The sequence below is a fragment of the Myripristis murdjan genome, chromosome 9 (genome assembly GCF_902150065.1).
Source record: "Myripristis murdjan chromosome 9, fMyrMur1.1, whole genome shotgun sequence".
In the NCBI taxonomy this organism is placed as follows: Eukaryota; Metazoa; Chordata; class Actinopteri; order Holocentriformes; family Holocentridae; genus Myripristis; species Myripristis murdjan.
This window is the reverse complement of record NC_043988.1, coordinates 19,181,205-19,196,086: the sequence shown is the minus strand read 5'-3', so window position 1 is coordinate 19,196,086 and position 14,882 is coordinate 19,181,205. Positions and strand designations below refer to the sequence as shown.

At 42.9% G+C, this 14,882-nt stretch overlaps 1 protein-coding gene across 1 annotated transcript in view; it reads left to right on the top strand.

Annotated features, from left to right (window-relative positions):
* The window catches only part of LOC115364737 (uncharacterized), a 56,570-nt gene that overhangs the window by 24,203 nt on the left and 17,485 nt on the right, over positions 1-14,882 (top strand). The window contains exons 7-11 of the mRNA XM_030059302.1: positions 1,528-1,677; positions 2,598-2,926; positions 3,215-6,970; positions 7,899-7,949; positions 9,416-9,994. Coding sequence (XP_029915162.1) covers positions 1,528-1,677; positions 2,598-2,926; positions 3,215-6,970; positions 7,899-7,949; positions 9,416-9,994 — 4,865 coding nt within the window. The remainder of the gene's footprint in view (positions 1-1,527; positions 1,678-2,597; positions 2,927-3,214; positions 6,971-7,898; positions 7,950-9,415; positions 9,995-14,882) is intronic.

Genomic DNA, 14,882 nt, shown 5'->3' with positions numbered 1-14,882 from the left:
TCAGTGTTGAAAAATGGTGGTGTCAGTGAAATGACAGTTGTGTCTGTGTAAGACGGTGTGTGTGTGTGTGTGTGTGTGTGTGTGTGTGTGTGTGTGTGTGTGTGTGTGTGTGTGTGTGTGTGCGAGAGAGAGAGAGAGGATTGATGGGCCCGAATCTGACAGCAGCCATATTGTGGAGAGAGAGAGAAAGATGGAGGAACAGAGGGAGGAGTAGTCTAGCCCCCTCATCCTCACAGGTTAATATTGACACAGCCTGGGCAGATACAGCGCCTGCAGCGCTCATCAATCACTTTCACTGGACACACACACACACATACACACACGCACAGGCTCAAGCAAAGAGCAGACCACACACACTGACAGAGACACTGCACAGGCAACAAACACAAACATACAGTCAAACGCAGGCAGATGCACAGACAGTTTGGACTAGACAGACAAAAAGACAGAAATATGATATTCATATTTTCATGCATGTCGCACTCACCACTCTCTCTCTCTCTCTCTCTCTCTCTCTCACACACACACACACACACACACACACACACAGCGCCATTGCTGCACTTGCAACAGGGAACAGTTATTTAATATTCAACTGGAATAGTAGTTTGTCTATATACAGTATATCCAGGGCTTCAATACTGTATACCCAGTGGTAAAAGCTTTCCCTCAAAAGTTGATTTTTTTGTGCTTATTGATAGTTTTATATAGTAAACATTGGAATTTGAAGTGCAGCCAAGTTACTTTATCCAACTCTTATGTGCTCTATTAGTTTTATGTTGAAAACTTATACTTAAATAAGGATAACATAACATTTTGGAGAGCTTTTGTGATCCCCAAAACAAACAGTCATCATTTAACAAATCTAGATTAATCTAGCAAGTTTGTTTTCAAAAGTATCACTTTGTACACTTTCCTTCCAACCCTGCCTGGCAAATTAAGGTTGCCATAACATTGTTGTTAATCATTTGAGAAAGAAAGAAAAAAACAAGTTCTCTTGACAAACAAAACAATTAATTAATGCAACTTTCTATCCATCAATCACATCTGTGTCATTGAATTACCATAATCTGTGCGTGGTGGCTGTGTTAAGAGCAAACAGTTAATTTCCCAACAATAAATCACAAAGTGTCTCTTTACCCCTCTCTGCGCTTTGACAGCTTCGTCTCTCATTGCCACAGACAAAGGCTGACTTGGAACAACTTCGATTTTGCTAAAAAATTAAAACATATGCGCAATAAAAGGCAGGGGTCCAACAAAAGTTTCTATGAAGCTATAGCTGATATGGGAGGGAATCTTTTTTAAACGGTTTTCAGAATATCAAAATAAAAAATAAAAATAATGTTTTTCTTCTTGATTTATTCATCAATACTGTTGTGTGCAAAATGTAAGAGAACTGTGCTTTTTCTGTCCAACTCCCACTCCGAACACCAATTCTTTTTCTTTTTCTTTCTTTCTTTCGTTCTTTCTTTCTTTCTTTCTTTCTTTCTTTCTTTCTTTCTTTCTTTCCCTTCCCCCTTCTTCAAGGATTGGGATGGTTGTGTTGAGGAGCTGAAGACATTCTGTCATCACCATGGTTACGATGGCCTGGTGGTGGTCTTCGCTGTCAGTGAGACAGTTCAACAGCCAGGCCAGCAGGTGGTCGTCTACTCGAGTAACACAGATATCTTGAACCAGGTAAATCAGCTGTAGTCACTGAAATCGTCTGTTTCACTGGCAGAGCCATCTATGTGGAAAGAGTTTTATCACCCAGGCATCCTCCGTTCCCTGATAGACACACCACCTACAAATCAATGACAAGTAATTGATTACAGGCAAAGGCATTACAATGCCATTTTTAATTTAACTAAATTCTAAAACACTGTGTTGGTAGTTACACCATACTAATGTTGTAGATGGTAACCCTAGATTTGCAAAACTCTCACACATGCACTCTTGATTCAACACAGTAGCGCTTGAATGTGCCCTAACCTTAACCTTAACCCTAACTGCACTCACAAGAGGTCGAATGTTGATTTAGGAGTTTCACAACTCTAGGTTTACCATCTAGACAGGACCATTAGTATGGTGTAATGTAAGATGTAAGATTTTCCTTCACTGAATTACTGAGGGCAGCAGCATAAAGGAGGGGGCTGGGGGGTTGCTCTCAGGTTGAAGTTGGTGTTTAAGTCATGCTTCCCTTAGTAAACCTGCACCAAACAATGAAAAAGAAATCAATAAAAAGATTTTGAAAATAAAAAAGGGAAGACAGAAAAAAATCAGACAGGACAATTAAAAAAAAAGTGTTTGCTCTCTTATTTAGGTTAGAGGATAATTCCGCTTGTTTTCCTAATTTTTGCAATAACAGCCATTGATATCCCACAGGTCCACAATGGGATCTTTTGATTGCTTCATGGGTTCTGCTACTAGAGATTACCTTTGCACTGTGTGTGTGTGTGTGTGTGTGTGTGTGAGAGAGAGAGCTATAATGAAGTGATGAAATTTTGAACAAAAGCAATTGTCATGATGGCAGAAATGGGGAAAATATCAATTTATTCTATATATACATTATCCAAAAAAGCAAAACAATTTATTTTTATTATTTGTTTTCATTGCAGATCTGCTGTGAGTTTGAAGAGTCTTCTAGCTGGGCCTTTTCTGGTGAGCTGGCCAGAGAGGGTGCCTCGGGCTTTCTCCAGCACTACCACCTCCCTACAAACACCTCCTCTTTGTCTGATACTACTCTGCTGGAGCAAGAGATCCAGGGCCTCCTCAAGGAGTTTGTTGAAAGACGCAGGTCTGTGCTGGCCTGTCACCCCAGCAGCAGGACCTCCTCCACAGAGGGAGTGGCAGGCAGCGTTGAGTTCTCCCAGGGATCATCTGGAATCAACGACATGTATGGCTCTGACATAGAGAGAGCTGAGGGAGGTGGTGGAGATGTTGCAAGGTAATTATATAGAAAAGCATATTATCATCAGTTGCTTACCACCCTTCAGGTCTTCTTGTTTTATCCAGTAGTCATTCTTTCAATGGGACGAAAAAAAAAAACAGATGAAACAAATTGGTGTCAGTTTGCCTTACATAAAAACTCTGACATCAAAACATAAATTCTCAGCATGCAGTTTTGAATGTTGATGGATCTTAGGCTGGATCCTGCCAGTCTAATGATCTTGTTTTCATATTGACACATATTTGTTAAAATGTTGTTTTATCCCTCGTTGTTTTCTTCACACAGGGTGATGGCAGATGCCGAAGAGGTAGGAGTTGGTGCTGGTGGGGAGCTGGTGAGCCCAGACAGTGGTATGGCCACCATCCGCAGTAGCCGCTCCTCCAAGGAGAGCTCAGTGTTCCTTAGCGATGATAGCCCAATTGGTGAGATTATAGCAGCAGGGGGCGCAGCAGCAGGGCCAGGGGGCCTGTTCCTCAGAAACCCCTCTCCCCTGGGGTTTTCTTCTCTCTCTCCTCCTGTACCACCTGAGAGAAGAAGGCACCGCTCTGGCAGAAATAGAAGTGACAACTTTGACCTGTTTAGTTTTGACCCTCTTCATTGTAGTAACCACTCTCTGCCAGCAGGAGGGACAGTAACATATGGTGCAGGAAGAGGAGATGATGGACGAAGAAGACCAGAGAGCTCCAGCCTATCAGAATTTGAGGAGCTGAGTCTGGTGGATTTTTCAGCTGTTAAGTCTTTGGTTGGGGTTGAAGGTGAGAATTCATCAGATGACCACCAACAGCATTGTGGTGTCATCCATGGGAGTGAGATAATTGACACTGTGGTTCCTCCAACCCCAGTAAACAGCTTGGTGGGTAGTTGCCCACCCAGCAGTTGTGAAGTGAGGTTCTTCCCAGAAGATGTAGTTGAAAGGATCTCCGGCCTACAACACAAAGAAAGTGTCTCATCTTCCTTATCCGAAGCCTGGGATGAACTTGGCTTTGACATGCGAGAGGGTGTGTCCATATCTGATGCTAAGCCTTGGAAACTGACTGAGGAAGATGGAACTGAGAGCGTACAGAACATTGTGGAGGAAGTTAGAGGCAAGGGGCTGAGTGGAGAAGTGAGAGATGAAGAGCGAGGGGGAGAGAATTTAAAGTCAATGAGCAACCACCAGAGGGATGTGAGCCTGAAACCCCAACTTAGCCTGATCACTGAGCACATAGAATCCTTTGACAACTGGGATCACATTTCTGAATTTACAGAACCGTGGAATCCTACTACTATGGCTAGTCTGCAACTTACACCACCAGAGGAGGAAGTAAATGTAAAAAACAGACATTTTGTCATTGGAGTTAAAGACAAAACATCCTCAGTGTCAAGAAAGAAAGAGCTCTTGAGCACACTAACACCAGACACATCTAAAGAAGAGGATGATGGGCTACAGGGGAGAAAAGGAGATCGACAGATGGAGCTCCTAGACTTCTGGACTTACTCGGCTCAGAAAGGATTTATCAAATCTGATAGCGGAACCACCACTTCATACCCCGAGTCTCTAGATATGTGGAATATGACAATCCAGGATGATAGCTTATCACCTCTCACCACCCCCGACAACTTATCAGAACGCTCAGATTCTTTCTGTGGGCGGATCTCTAAAGCTGGAGGTGGGGCTTCTTTGGAAAGTCCACTCGGATTCTCTGATGGTGGGATGCAGATGTGGAACACCACCATACAGGAAGATAGCTCTTCCACAGTAACAAGCCCTGAAGGACCAGAAACAGGAAGGGACCTTGGCAACATGGAATCATGGGATGTCTCCACTGAGGCTCCTGAGCCACATGGAAACAAACAAATGGAAGAAGAAATAGTGGTAGAGGAGGAGAGATCCACAAATAAAGCACTTAGTCTGATACCAGAAGAGGTGGGGTGGAGAGGGGGAGGTATTGAACATGATGTGAAAATAGTTATAGAGGGAGAGGGAGGTACAATATGGACTGAGGAAACAGGGGATGATGACACCAAGGATGTTCCAATCCAACAGGCTGTCAAGCAGAATATGGCATCAGAAAATTCACAAGATCAGATGTCCCCCAACCAGGGCCTTGGCAACTGGTCCATCCCTACTCCTTGCATGGTCACCTCCACCTCAGAGTATGACAATGTAGGAGCAGGGGGTTGGAGCTTGCCATCTTCCCCTGAAACCTATACTGGCCCTACAGTGGATATAATACAGCTAGATGGACAGTCTAGCCCTTTTATAGCTGTGGCCAACCCTTTGGAGACAAATGATCAATTCCAGGGGCCTGATTCTCACAGAAACAATAAATGTGGAGCAATGGCTGCAGATAATCAGCAGCCAGCCAGCCAAGTATTCCTGTTTGAGGGAACTAGAGAGCTGGGTCATGTGACCAGGAGTGGGGGAAGTTCCATTGAGAGTGAGTATGACAACAAAGTTGTGGAGGGATCACAGGAGGCTTTACCTGATTGGACAGAGCAAGCTAGTGGCCATTCCCCATTTATTTTAGTGGATGGCTCCTCCCTCAGTCAGTCTGCTTCACCTACCACTATTCACCCCCAAACTGATCAATCATTGTCTCCAAGCCTTGTGAAGACAAGCAATCTCCCAATATCTCCTCAGAAACATGACTGCTCACAAATTGCATATAACAGTGCTTCATCACCATCTGACTGGACAATTAAAACTGCCTACACTGAAGATGGAGCTGCCATTGAAAGCCAGGGGGAACCTCAAATTCAAGGCAATGGAAATTTGGAGGGGACTATTCCTGACACCATGTCTCTGAGCTCCAGCTCTGGAGGTGAGAGGGATGTACTGAAATATAGCCCTGACAGCCTTCACCCAGGCAGTCGAGATGACCTCAGGTCCAATTCTGATGGAGATTCTTCATCAGGCCTAGAAATGGAGTTCATCATTTTGCCTGGCACTGTAAAAGAGGCAGAGAGAGAAAGGAAGAACACATTCAAGCCTAGAGAAAATGATAGTGGGAGGCAAGCAAGAGGAACAGAGCGGTCCATGGAGACATACAGCATGCTTTCATATGCTGCCACACTATTGCAGACCCAAGCCCAAGCCTCACATAGAAAGCACCAGGAGATTACAGAACACAGCAGACAAAACCAATCAATTAGGGAAACTGAGAGTTCACTGAGTGCAGATGCACAAGAGAATCAAGCTCTGTTTGTTCAAACTACATTAGAGAGCCCTAGCCAATCTGATATTGGTATGAGACATTCAAGCCAAAGTACTAACGACAAACACAACCAACATCAACCTACTGGAGATGTGCGCAGTTCTTCTCAACCTTTTATAGGCAGCTTGCATTGCCAAACAAGTATTGATAATTCCAGTCAACATCATGCAGTACCAGAGATTTTCACTCCCAATCAATCAAAAACAAACACTGAAAGTTTCCTGCAGCCATTAAGACCAACAAGTGGCAACCAAAGTCGGATAGATGAGGGAAACTACGATCAATCAAACAACATGGCGAGAAGTGTCTCTTCCTCTTTGAGATATCCATCAGATCATTTTCTGAAAACAAGAGAGGAGGTTTATGTTCATTCGCAAATCTCAATGGAAGATTCAGATGAAGGAGGACAGTCTCCATCTGCTCCTCCACCTTGTCATCCTTCTTTGGATGGCCTCCAAGTTTGGGGTGGTCAACTAGTTGGACAGGACATCCCTCAAGCCACCTCTGAACCACAATCCCCTGTACTTACAAACAGTTCCTTCTCCCACAACAGCTCTTTGATTGGCACTCCAGGAAGTGAATCAGGTCACACAACTGAGAGAAGACTTGGATTACCATTTTCTGGAGATTTAATGGACAATGAGGATGATGAGGAAGAGCATGAGGAAGAAACTGGTTTGGAGCAACCTGCCGTACCCAATTGGACTTCAGGAGCAGAAGTAGATCACATTCAACGACCACACTCAGGAGAATCTAAAAGGATCCTTGGTTACGATGAATGGTCAGCTGAGCAGAAAACTGGAAGCCATGAAGCATCTCAAGAAAGCCAGTCATCCTGTCTAGGGTAAGTCACGCACTACTAATCACCAGCACATACCTTAAAGCCTTGTCTTATTTCACTTTGATATAACATTTATAGTTGATACAGAATTGGAAAATTATGCAGAATCATGTCTTTGTGGGAAGAAACAAAGCAGAAGTTATTTCATGATCTAATCATCTTGAAACCTGAAACCCTTGAGGCTAATAGCACATTTAACACAAACACTCAAAATCAAACATGGTCTTTTATCTCTCGCTCCTTCATTCTCTCTCTCTCTCTCTCTCTCTCTCTCTCTCACACACACACACACACACACACACACACACACACACACACACACACACACACACACATAAACACCCCTACTCACTTTACCCCCACCCACCCTTGGTTCTCTACTGGGTTTTAAGAGTCTCTACAGCTCTTTCAATGGAGTCTGTGTGTTAGAGGAATATTAGCACGGCTGAACAGACTGTGGAAACTGAGCTGAAAGGCCCTCCTGAGGTGCAGTGGGATGTTGGAGGAGTGTGTGTGTGTGTATGTGTGTGCGTGTGTGTGTGTCTGTTTGATAATGGGAATATAAAGGGTCATATGGTGAATATTGTACCCATGTGGCCTTGCAACACGCCTCCACTGATCAGCATTAACAGTGTTTTGCAAAAAGGGAATTGTGTCTGTTGGTGTGTGTGTGAGTGAGTGAGTGAGCAAGTGAGTGAGTGACTGAGTGAGTTGGACACCTAGACAGAGGAAGTGAGAATGCATGTGTGAGTGGTGCAAAAGAAAGAGAAATAAATTACATGTGTGTGTGTATGTGCATGAGAGACTGAAAAGTGTGCATGTGGGTGTGCATGTTTGCATGTGTGTGGCATCAGGGTTTGATCTGCGGCCCTGTGTGTGTTTATAAATCTGTTTACGCCTCATTAAATATGCATTACCTGCCTCATTACAGCTGGAGCCCCACTACAGCTAATGGAAACAGCTCCCCTAGCTCTCTCACAAGGTGTGTGTGTGTGTGTGTGTGTGTGTGTGTGTGTGTGTGTGTGTGTGTGTGTGTGTGTGTGCGTGTGTGTGCATCCAAGCCTATGAGTGTTGATACTTGTATGTGTGTGGATACGCCCATGCATGTGTTTACCCGTGTGTATGAGAGGATAAAATTTTGCCTGTATAGCTACAACTCAGCATTAGCACAGTGTACATAATGTGTTTATTTCTTTATTTATTGTTTGCTTTTGTGTAATTGTGATGAATCTATGTGATTTACCAGCAATGTGTTTTCTACTCTGTTTTTTTTTTCTCACAGACTAATCAGAGCAATCATTATAAACTGCAGCTTAACATAAATGAATGGCACATGATATAAAGTCTTATAGAGTAGTAGCTCTTTTCAAACTATTCTCTCTGGTAGTATTGTTGAATTTACTGTTATCTGTCTGAATTTATTGTTGCAGGGAAGTCTTGTGCAGTAAGAGTCCAGTCACCCAGCACATACAAATTACAAAAAAAACATAGCTCACATGGTACATGCACTAGATAACATACAGTAAACGCACAGAGGAGAAATCTTTCCTGAAAGTGCCGATTTGTTGAGAGGAGAGATACAGTACTTTACGGTATGAATGATTTGCAGGCACAGTTGTTGTAGGAGGGGATTCTGCACCTGCAGGCGGATGGTAGAAGTGAATGTTGATAATGCAAATATCAGATAATTAGATTCACAAGTGTATAAAACAAGCACAAGAATAGAAAATATGGACATTTTCAAATGAGGAGCAATATGTTTTAGTATGATTTTTCCTTATTCCTACATGCCACCAAACAAAGTATATCAGGCATGCACGTCCCATAAACTTTGAGTCAGGTGCTGGACCCTCTCTTAAATGCAATTTATTCAGACACCCATCAACTCAAAGTGATGTTTTCGACCAGCATGCTCTTACTTACTTACTTAACAAGATATGTAGTCACCATCTTAAATAGATCATAAGCTCTTGTCACATGAGTGTTGGTCACAGGACCGTAACATAACACGTGCAATACTTTTGCACCACAAATGTTGTATACACAGTAACATGTGACAAATACACTTGGGTAAAGAAAAACATATTTACATATAATACATAGAAAAAGACTGTCATGTGACCAGTAGTCATGTGACTAGATCTTATGATCTATTTAAGAAGGCAGCTGCATATCTTCTTACATGCCAATAAAAATATCTTAATTAGCCTTTACAGAGTATTTCACAGTGTTTATGTGTGCTCAGTGTGCTTTATCTTTTTATTAAACTGGAGTCCGGAAATTGAATAATTCTCAGAGTTCCAAATGTGTTGCTCTCACCAGGTTCTTGAAGGGTACAAATCAAAGGTCTTTATTGTATTTAAATTGTATTTACAATTCCATCTGAATTTCTTTTTCTGTCTTCAATGCCCATCCTCTCCTACCCTTTGCCCTCTCCCTTGAATGAAGATGCCAAGGTGTGACATCACAAGCCTCATCCCAGCCAACCAGTGAGAATGGTCTGTACCAGTGGACAGCAAGTCAGGACATAACTGAGGCTCAAACCCAGTGTGGTTACAACTACCACCACATTGACCAAAGAACTGAAAACCAAAGTGACCACCAAAGCTGCACAGACACCAAAGGCAGCAGCCAGCAGATGACAGATGTCTACGCTGAATTCAGAACTGAATCCACAAGTACCAGATATGGATCTGAGCAGACTGGGAGTGGTGACAAAACTGGAGCTAATGCAGAGTATCCAGAACAATATAAGATCAGTGTTCAGTGTGAGGCTGAAGACTTAAGGGATTATGAAGCAGAGGAAAGATTTCAATACATCACCAAAGGCGCATATGGAGATCACCCCAAAAATGCTTTTGAACTCCATCACCCTCAGTACAGAGCTGCAGGTGATTGTCAGTATGAGACAGAGTGTGCGCACTGCCAGTATGACGAGCCGTCATTCTTCCAACCAGATATTCACCATGAGAGTGAGGATCATGCCCAGTATGTGCCAGAGGGATACTTCCACTTCCTCCTCTCAAGGTGAGCCCGTACTAACACAGACTCAGATTTCTCTCTCGGATACAGCAGGTTCAGTTTTACCATTGTGCAACCCTTTTGCCCTCAGTTTCTGCTGTGTTCTCTGGGCCCTAATATCATTTTCCACAGGGTATCAGTTATACCTCTTGCAATGGCTGAAAAAGAATGAAATGTTATCAGTATGACCATATGACTCCATGTGAATAGACATAAATAGAGAGGGGGAGAGAGACTAACTGAGTGAGTGAAGGAAGTTGCTTCAGTATTGGCCCTAATTCTTTCAAAAGCTAATGCTTTACTGTAAGTTCGAGTTGCAGTAATATCTCTTGCCACAAGAGAGCAGTACAGATTAATTTAATATATTCCTGAATTCCTATTTGCAACCAAGCAATCAGGAGCTGATGGATCAAGTCAGACATTCATATTTATTATGTAGGATGTTAGGGGACAAATTAATAAATTAACTTAACTTAATTCACAAAAATATAATGATATGAGGACGAGCAATGTTGACTTTAACACAGCTTTTTGCAGTGTCTGTTTTTAGTGTAGAAGAACTATGATTAAGTCAGGTATCAGAGAGACCAGGTTCTAACAATTGTTATGCTTCAAACAATTGCTTTTCCTGTTGTAGCTCAGTAACTTTTGGAGAGACATAACTATAATTTGATGAGAATATTATACTTGCCAGTCCACCAACTATATGTAAAAATTGATGTTCTTAATGAGGTTTTTTTTTTTTTTTTTTTTTTTTTTTTTTTTTGGAAGCTCAGGTTGTTACAGGTTGTAACATGCCATGCAGTTGGGATGAAACCCAGAGCTAAAACTCAAAATGAAAAACTAGGAAATAACGCTCAGATGTCACATAACAGGAAATATCTTAAATATCTTAAGGAATCTTTAAAGAATATCTTACATGGTGAAGATGATGCATCATTTCCCCCCTTTTTTTTTTTTAACCAAATGACAAATCTCAGGACAATAGTGCCTCAATACAGATGCATCTCCAGCTGACTACCTGCTGTTCATTTTAACCACTAGAGGGCAAATTGAGCCATGTTCAACGAAATAAATTGACCACTGGCATATTTGTACTCAAATAACCCTTTTCATAATTTCTTTAGCCCTAGCCTAACCTAAGCCCTGCATGGGCAGATGGGCTACCATAAACGCAGGTCAATGGTTTGCCTCAGTCCACACACTGGTACCTGTTAACCCGTAGAGTGCCAGCTGCCTCTTGCCTGTCACTGAGTGACTGAATGAGTGACAGGGCTCTCAAGTTTTGAACTGAGTTCAGAGTGAGATTTTGGCGGCAGCGGGGCTGGGGTGTGGGGTAGGGACGGTGGGGGGGGGGGGGGGGGGGGGGGGGGGGGGGGGGGTGAAGCGTCTGCATCAATGTGTCTGTTGACGTCTTCTGTAGCTACTTCAGCGAGCGCGTGAATCAATGTATCATTGGAATCAGAATGTAACCTAATCTAACCCTGAACTCTACCCGGAACTCACTTGATTCCTCCGCCTGTTCCACTGTTATAAAAAAAAAATTGGTGGGCAACTTGGTGGGCGTTCTCTTCGTGAGAAATACAAGGTGTGGCGGTGCGCATGTGAACTGGTTGAAATGCGTGTGTGAGAGCTTTGACTGAGTTATCAAAGTTGTACGATCAGTCAGCTGGCCAAAGATGCCAATCACTTGTCGGACTTTCCCAGTTGGCTGTTGCTCTTTCAAAATGAATCAGTGCACTGCAGCTCATTCCACATTTATCAAACACACACAGGTAGAGAGAGACACAGGACACAGAGAGAGAAGGGGGGCAGGGGAGGACAGAGAAATACAGATGTATTTGTGAGACACACAGAGAGAGATAGAGAGGGAGGGAAGAAGAAGAGTGTCCCGGCATTGAGAAATAGCTGTGAATTTGTGAAGAGCCAAGCCCCACATTCTAGAGACCAACTCGGCCAGCTGTATTACTGAAGACCAACTTGAAATGGCTGCTTCACCGGAACAATATTAATGTAACTAAGAGATTCGCTGAAAGAAAAAAAAAAAAAACCTGGGTAAATTATCAACTACGCCTACTGTACAACTTTCATGAGTGTCACTCTAGAGAGCTCCTGCTTCAGATCCATTGAGCTGTCTCACATGAGAGTTTTATTTTCACAAAATCAACAGGACCAACTCAAAAGGGCTGCTTCACATGGACAATATTAGTGTATCTCAGACTTTTTTTCACATGGTTGGATTAACAACGATACCATCAACTGTCACAAGTCTTGCTTTCTGTTTATATAATCAGGGTATGAAATCTGCTGTCCAGTACAGCCGCTGTTCATGGCATCACATCACGTGCACAGTGTTCATGGTGATTTATGATCATAATTTATTTCCAGACTTGCTCTTGGTAGCAGTGGACATTGGGAGTGGAAGGTGGGGGTGGTGAGATAGGGTAGATCTACTAAAATATATATATTTTTAAACTTTCTTCATTGTGTGCAAGTATGAACGGAGTGGGCAGAGTGTAACTGTTTTTTTTTTTGTTTTTTTTTATTGTTCATTGTTAACCCCAGCTGGCATTTTAACATTTATTCAACACTGAATCAACATCATAACTCATGGGTGAATCAATGTTGAATTTGGTTTTGATTTTGCAAACCGAATCAACATTGATATTGTGATGTTGTTTCAATGTCTTACGTTTCAACATGAGTGAATTAATGTTGAAGGCCCAAGAGTGAATTAATCTAGAAAATTCCCCGCGGAAATTTTGAGAGTGCCTCGGGGGCTGTTGCCGGGGGGTGCGTGTCTGACCTCTGTCTGAATCACTAAAAAGTAAGAAGAAGAAACTCTAAATGTGCTTGCCACCCTTGCGACCCTGTGGCCATGTGGTAAACCACCAGCCCTATGCTGTTTGAAGGTTGTGTAGTGTTGTCGCTCTTGTCCAGGTGGGGAGTTGAACCCTGGTCTTCTGCATGGCAGGCAGCGACTTCATCCGCTGTGCCACTGGAGCTTGTGTGGGCGGAGCCAGAAATGAGGCCCTATAAAGTGTGTGAGCACTCAGCATGAGTGACAGTGAGCATGTTTACATGCACACCTTATTCCTGTATTAACCGGAATATTCGCAATATTCCGGTTGCGCACGTGTCACGCACCGAACCCGATTAAGGTCATATTCCGGTTGGAGAGAATTCCGAATAAGCCCCCTGGAATATTCCTGTTCCAACCGGAATATTGGGGCATGTAAACACCTTAGTCGGAAAACTCCCTGAACCGGAATATTCAGTCACGACTGCGCATGCTCGACTCACAAGGAATTCTGTGGCGTCTTTGTTGCTATGGTTACCTGCAAGCGGGGAAAACGGCAGGGCGAACAGCAGCAAGAGCCAGGAGACTGCAGTCCACCTTCAGCTAATGAAAGACTTAAATATCACGGAGTATATCGATGGGAGAAAACATAGAAATAGCGACAGAAGAAGAAAAAGAAGAAGAAGACGAGGAAGAAGACTTCTTTGTCTATTTGTCCGGCAGACCAGACGCCTATACGCGTGCTGCTGCCCCCCGCGGCTGAGTGTCGCATTACGTCAGAGAGTGGAATACGCCGAAACACGGGGGCATGCCAAGTAACATGTAAACGGAATATTCCAGTTGCCGCGGCGCAGTTACCTTAACCGGAATATTGAGCCGAACCGGAATATGGTGTGCATGTAAACGTACTCAGTGGTGCTTGGCAGAGAAGCACCTAAAAGTAGTGTTCAAACAAATGTTTTTTTTCTCAATGACAGTAAGTCCGAGCAGAAAATAAAATGTACCATGAGAAAGGTAAGGCTTTGGGCTTTTAAACTGTGTCAAAATTATTTGCCCAGCTTGTGAGTTCCAGGTATAATGGGAGTCTATGGGGGAGCTGGCACTCCTGCCTCGTTAAATGTCACTGTGTAAAAAGTATACGTTGCTTTGCTTTTCTAGTTACATTTTTCAAAGCAGAACTATTTTTCCTACTACTTTCCTCTTTCTTTCTTCTTTATATGCATTGCAGCCTATTAGTAAATGTTTGACAGTTTCTGGTGTATTGCAGTCAGGTCCAGTGGGGTGTTTTCCTATACACTGATTCGGGTGAGCGGTTTGTGTACGCCGCCATCTTGTGGCGGCGCCATTGCTGCGGTGTGCGATGTCATAAAACTGTCATGCTATCAATAAAGACCGATATGCCAATAAATAATGACTGAGAGCATCACTGACAGCATGAGTAAAGTCACCTGGTTTGACGATGTCAGACAGTGGCCTCCGGTTACTGATGAAGGTATCTTAAATTAATACCGAAATTAATTTGGGAATTAATAAGATGAAAACTATGAAGTATTTCAGTGTGAAATACTGAAGTAGAAGGAAATGTGTGACTGTAAACACTGGCTAGGCTACGTTTATACTGATCTTCGCAAGCTAACAGGCATTTAATCATTGTGTACAAGCCTTCGTGATTAAAAAATAATGTAGGGATTAAATATTAGTTTCGTGGGCTAACAGTGTTATGCCGAGAAATGCATGCCTGCCAAGATCTACACACAACAACTGAGAACTGAATGGATGTAACATGAGCTCAACCAAGTCAAAGTTGATAGAATAAAATGTGCGGACGGCGCCGCTTGAACTAAGTTAAAACTTGCTTAAAGATATTTTTTAGACTCACCAGCAAACGTCGGAGATGGATGCGATATACGGCACAGCTAAGATCTGCCAAGATTTATATCCCCTGCCTTTTCAGCCACACACAGTTGCATGTGTGAAATTCACATTCATTTGCATAAACGGGTGGATCTCGGCGAGAAGCAATTTCTGTACATAACAGTGGCGTTTAATCAATATGGCCAGGCTATGACATGATTAAGAAAAAAAAACACGTTT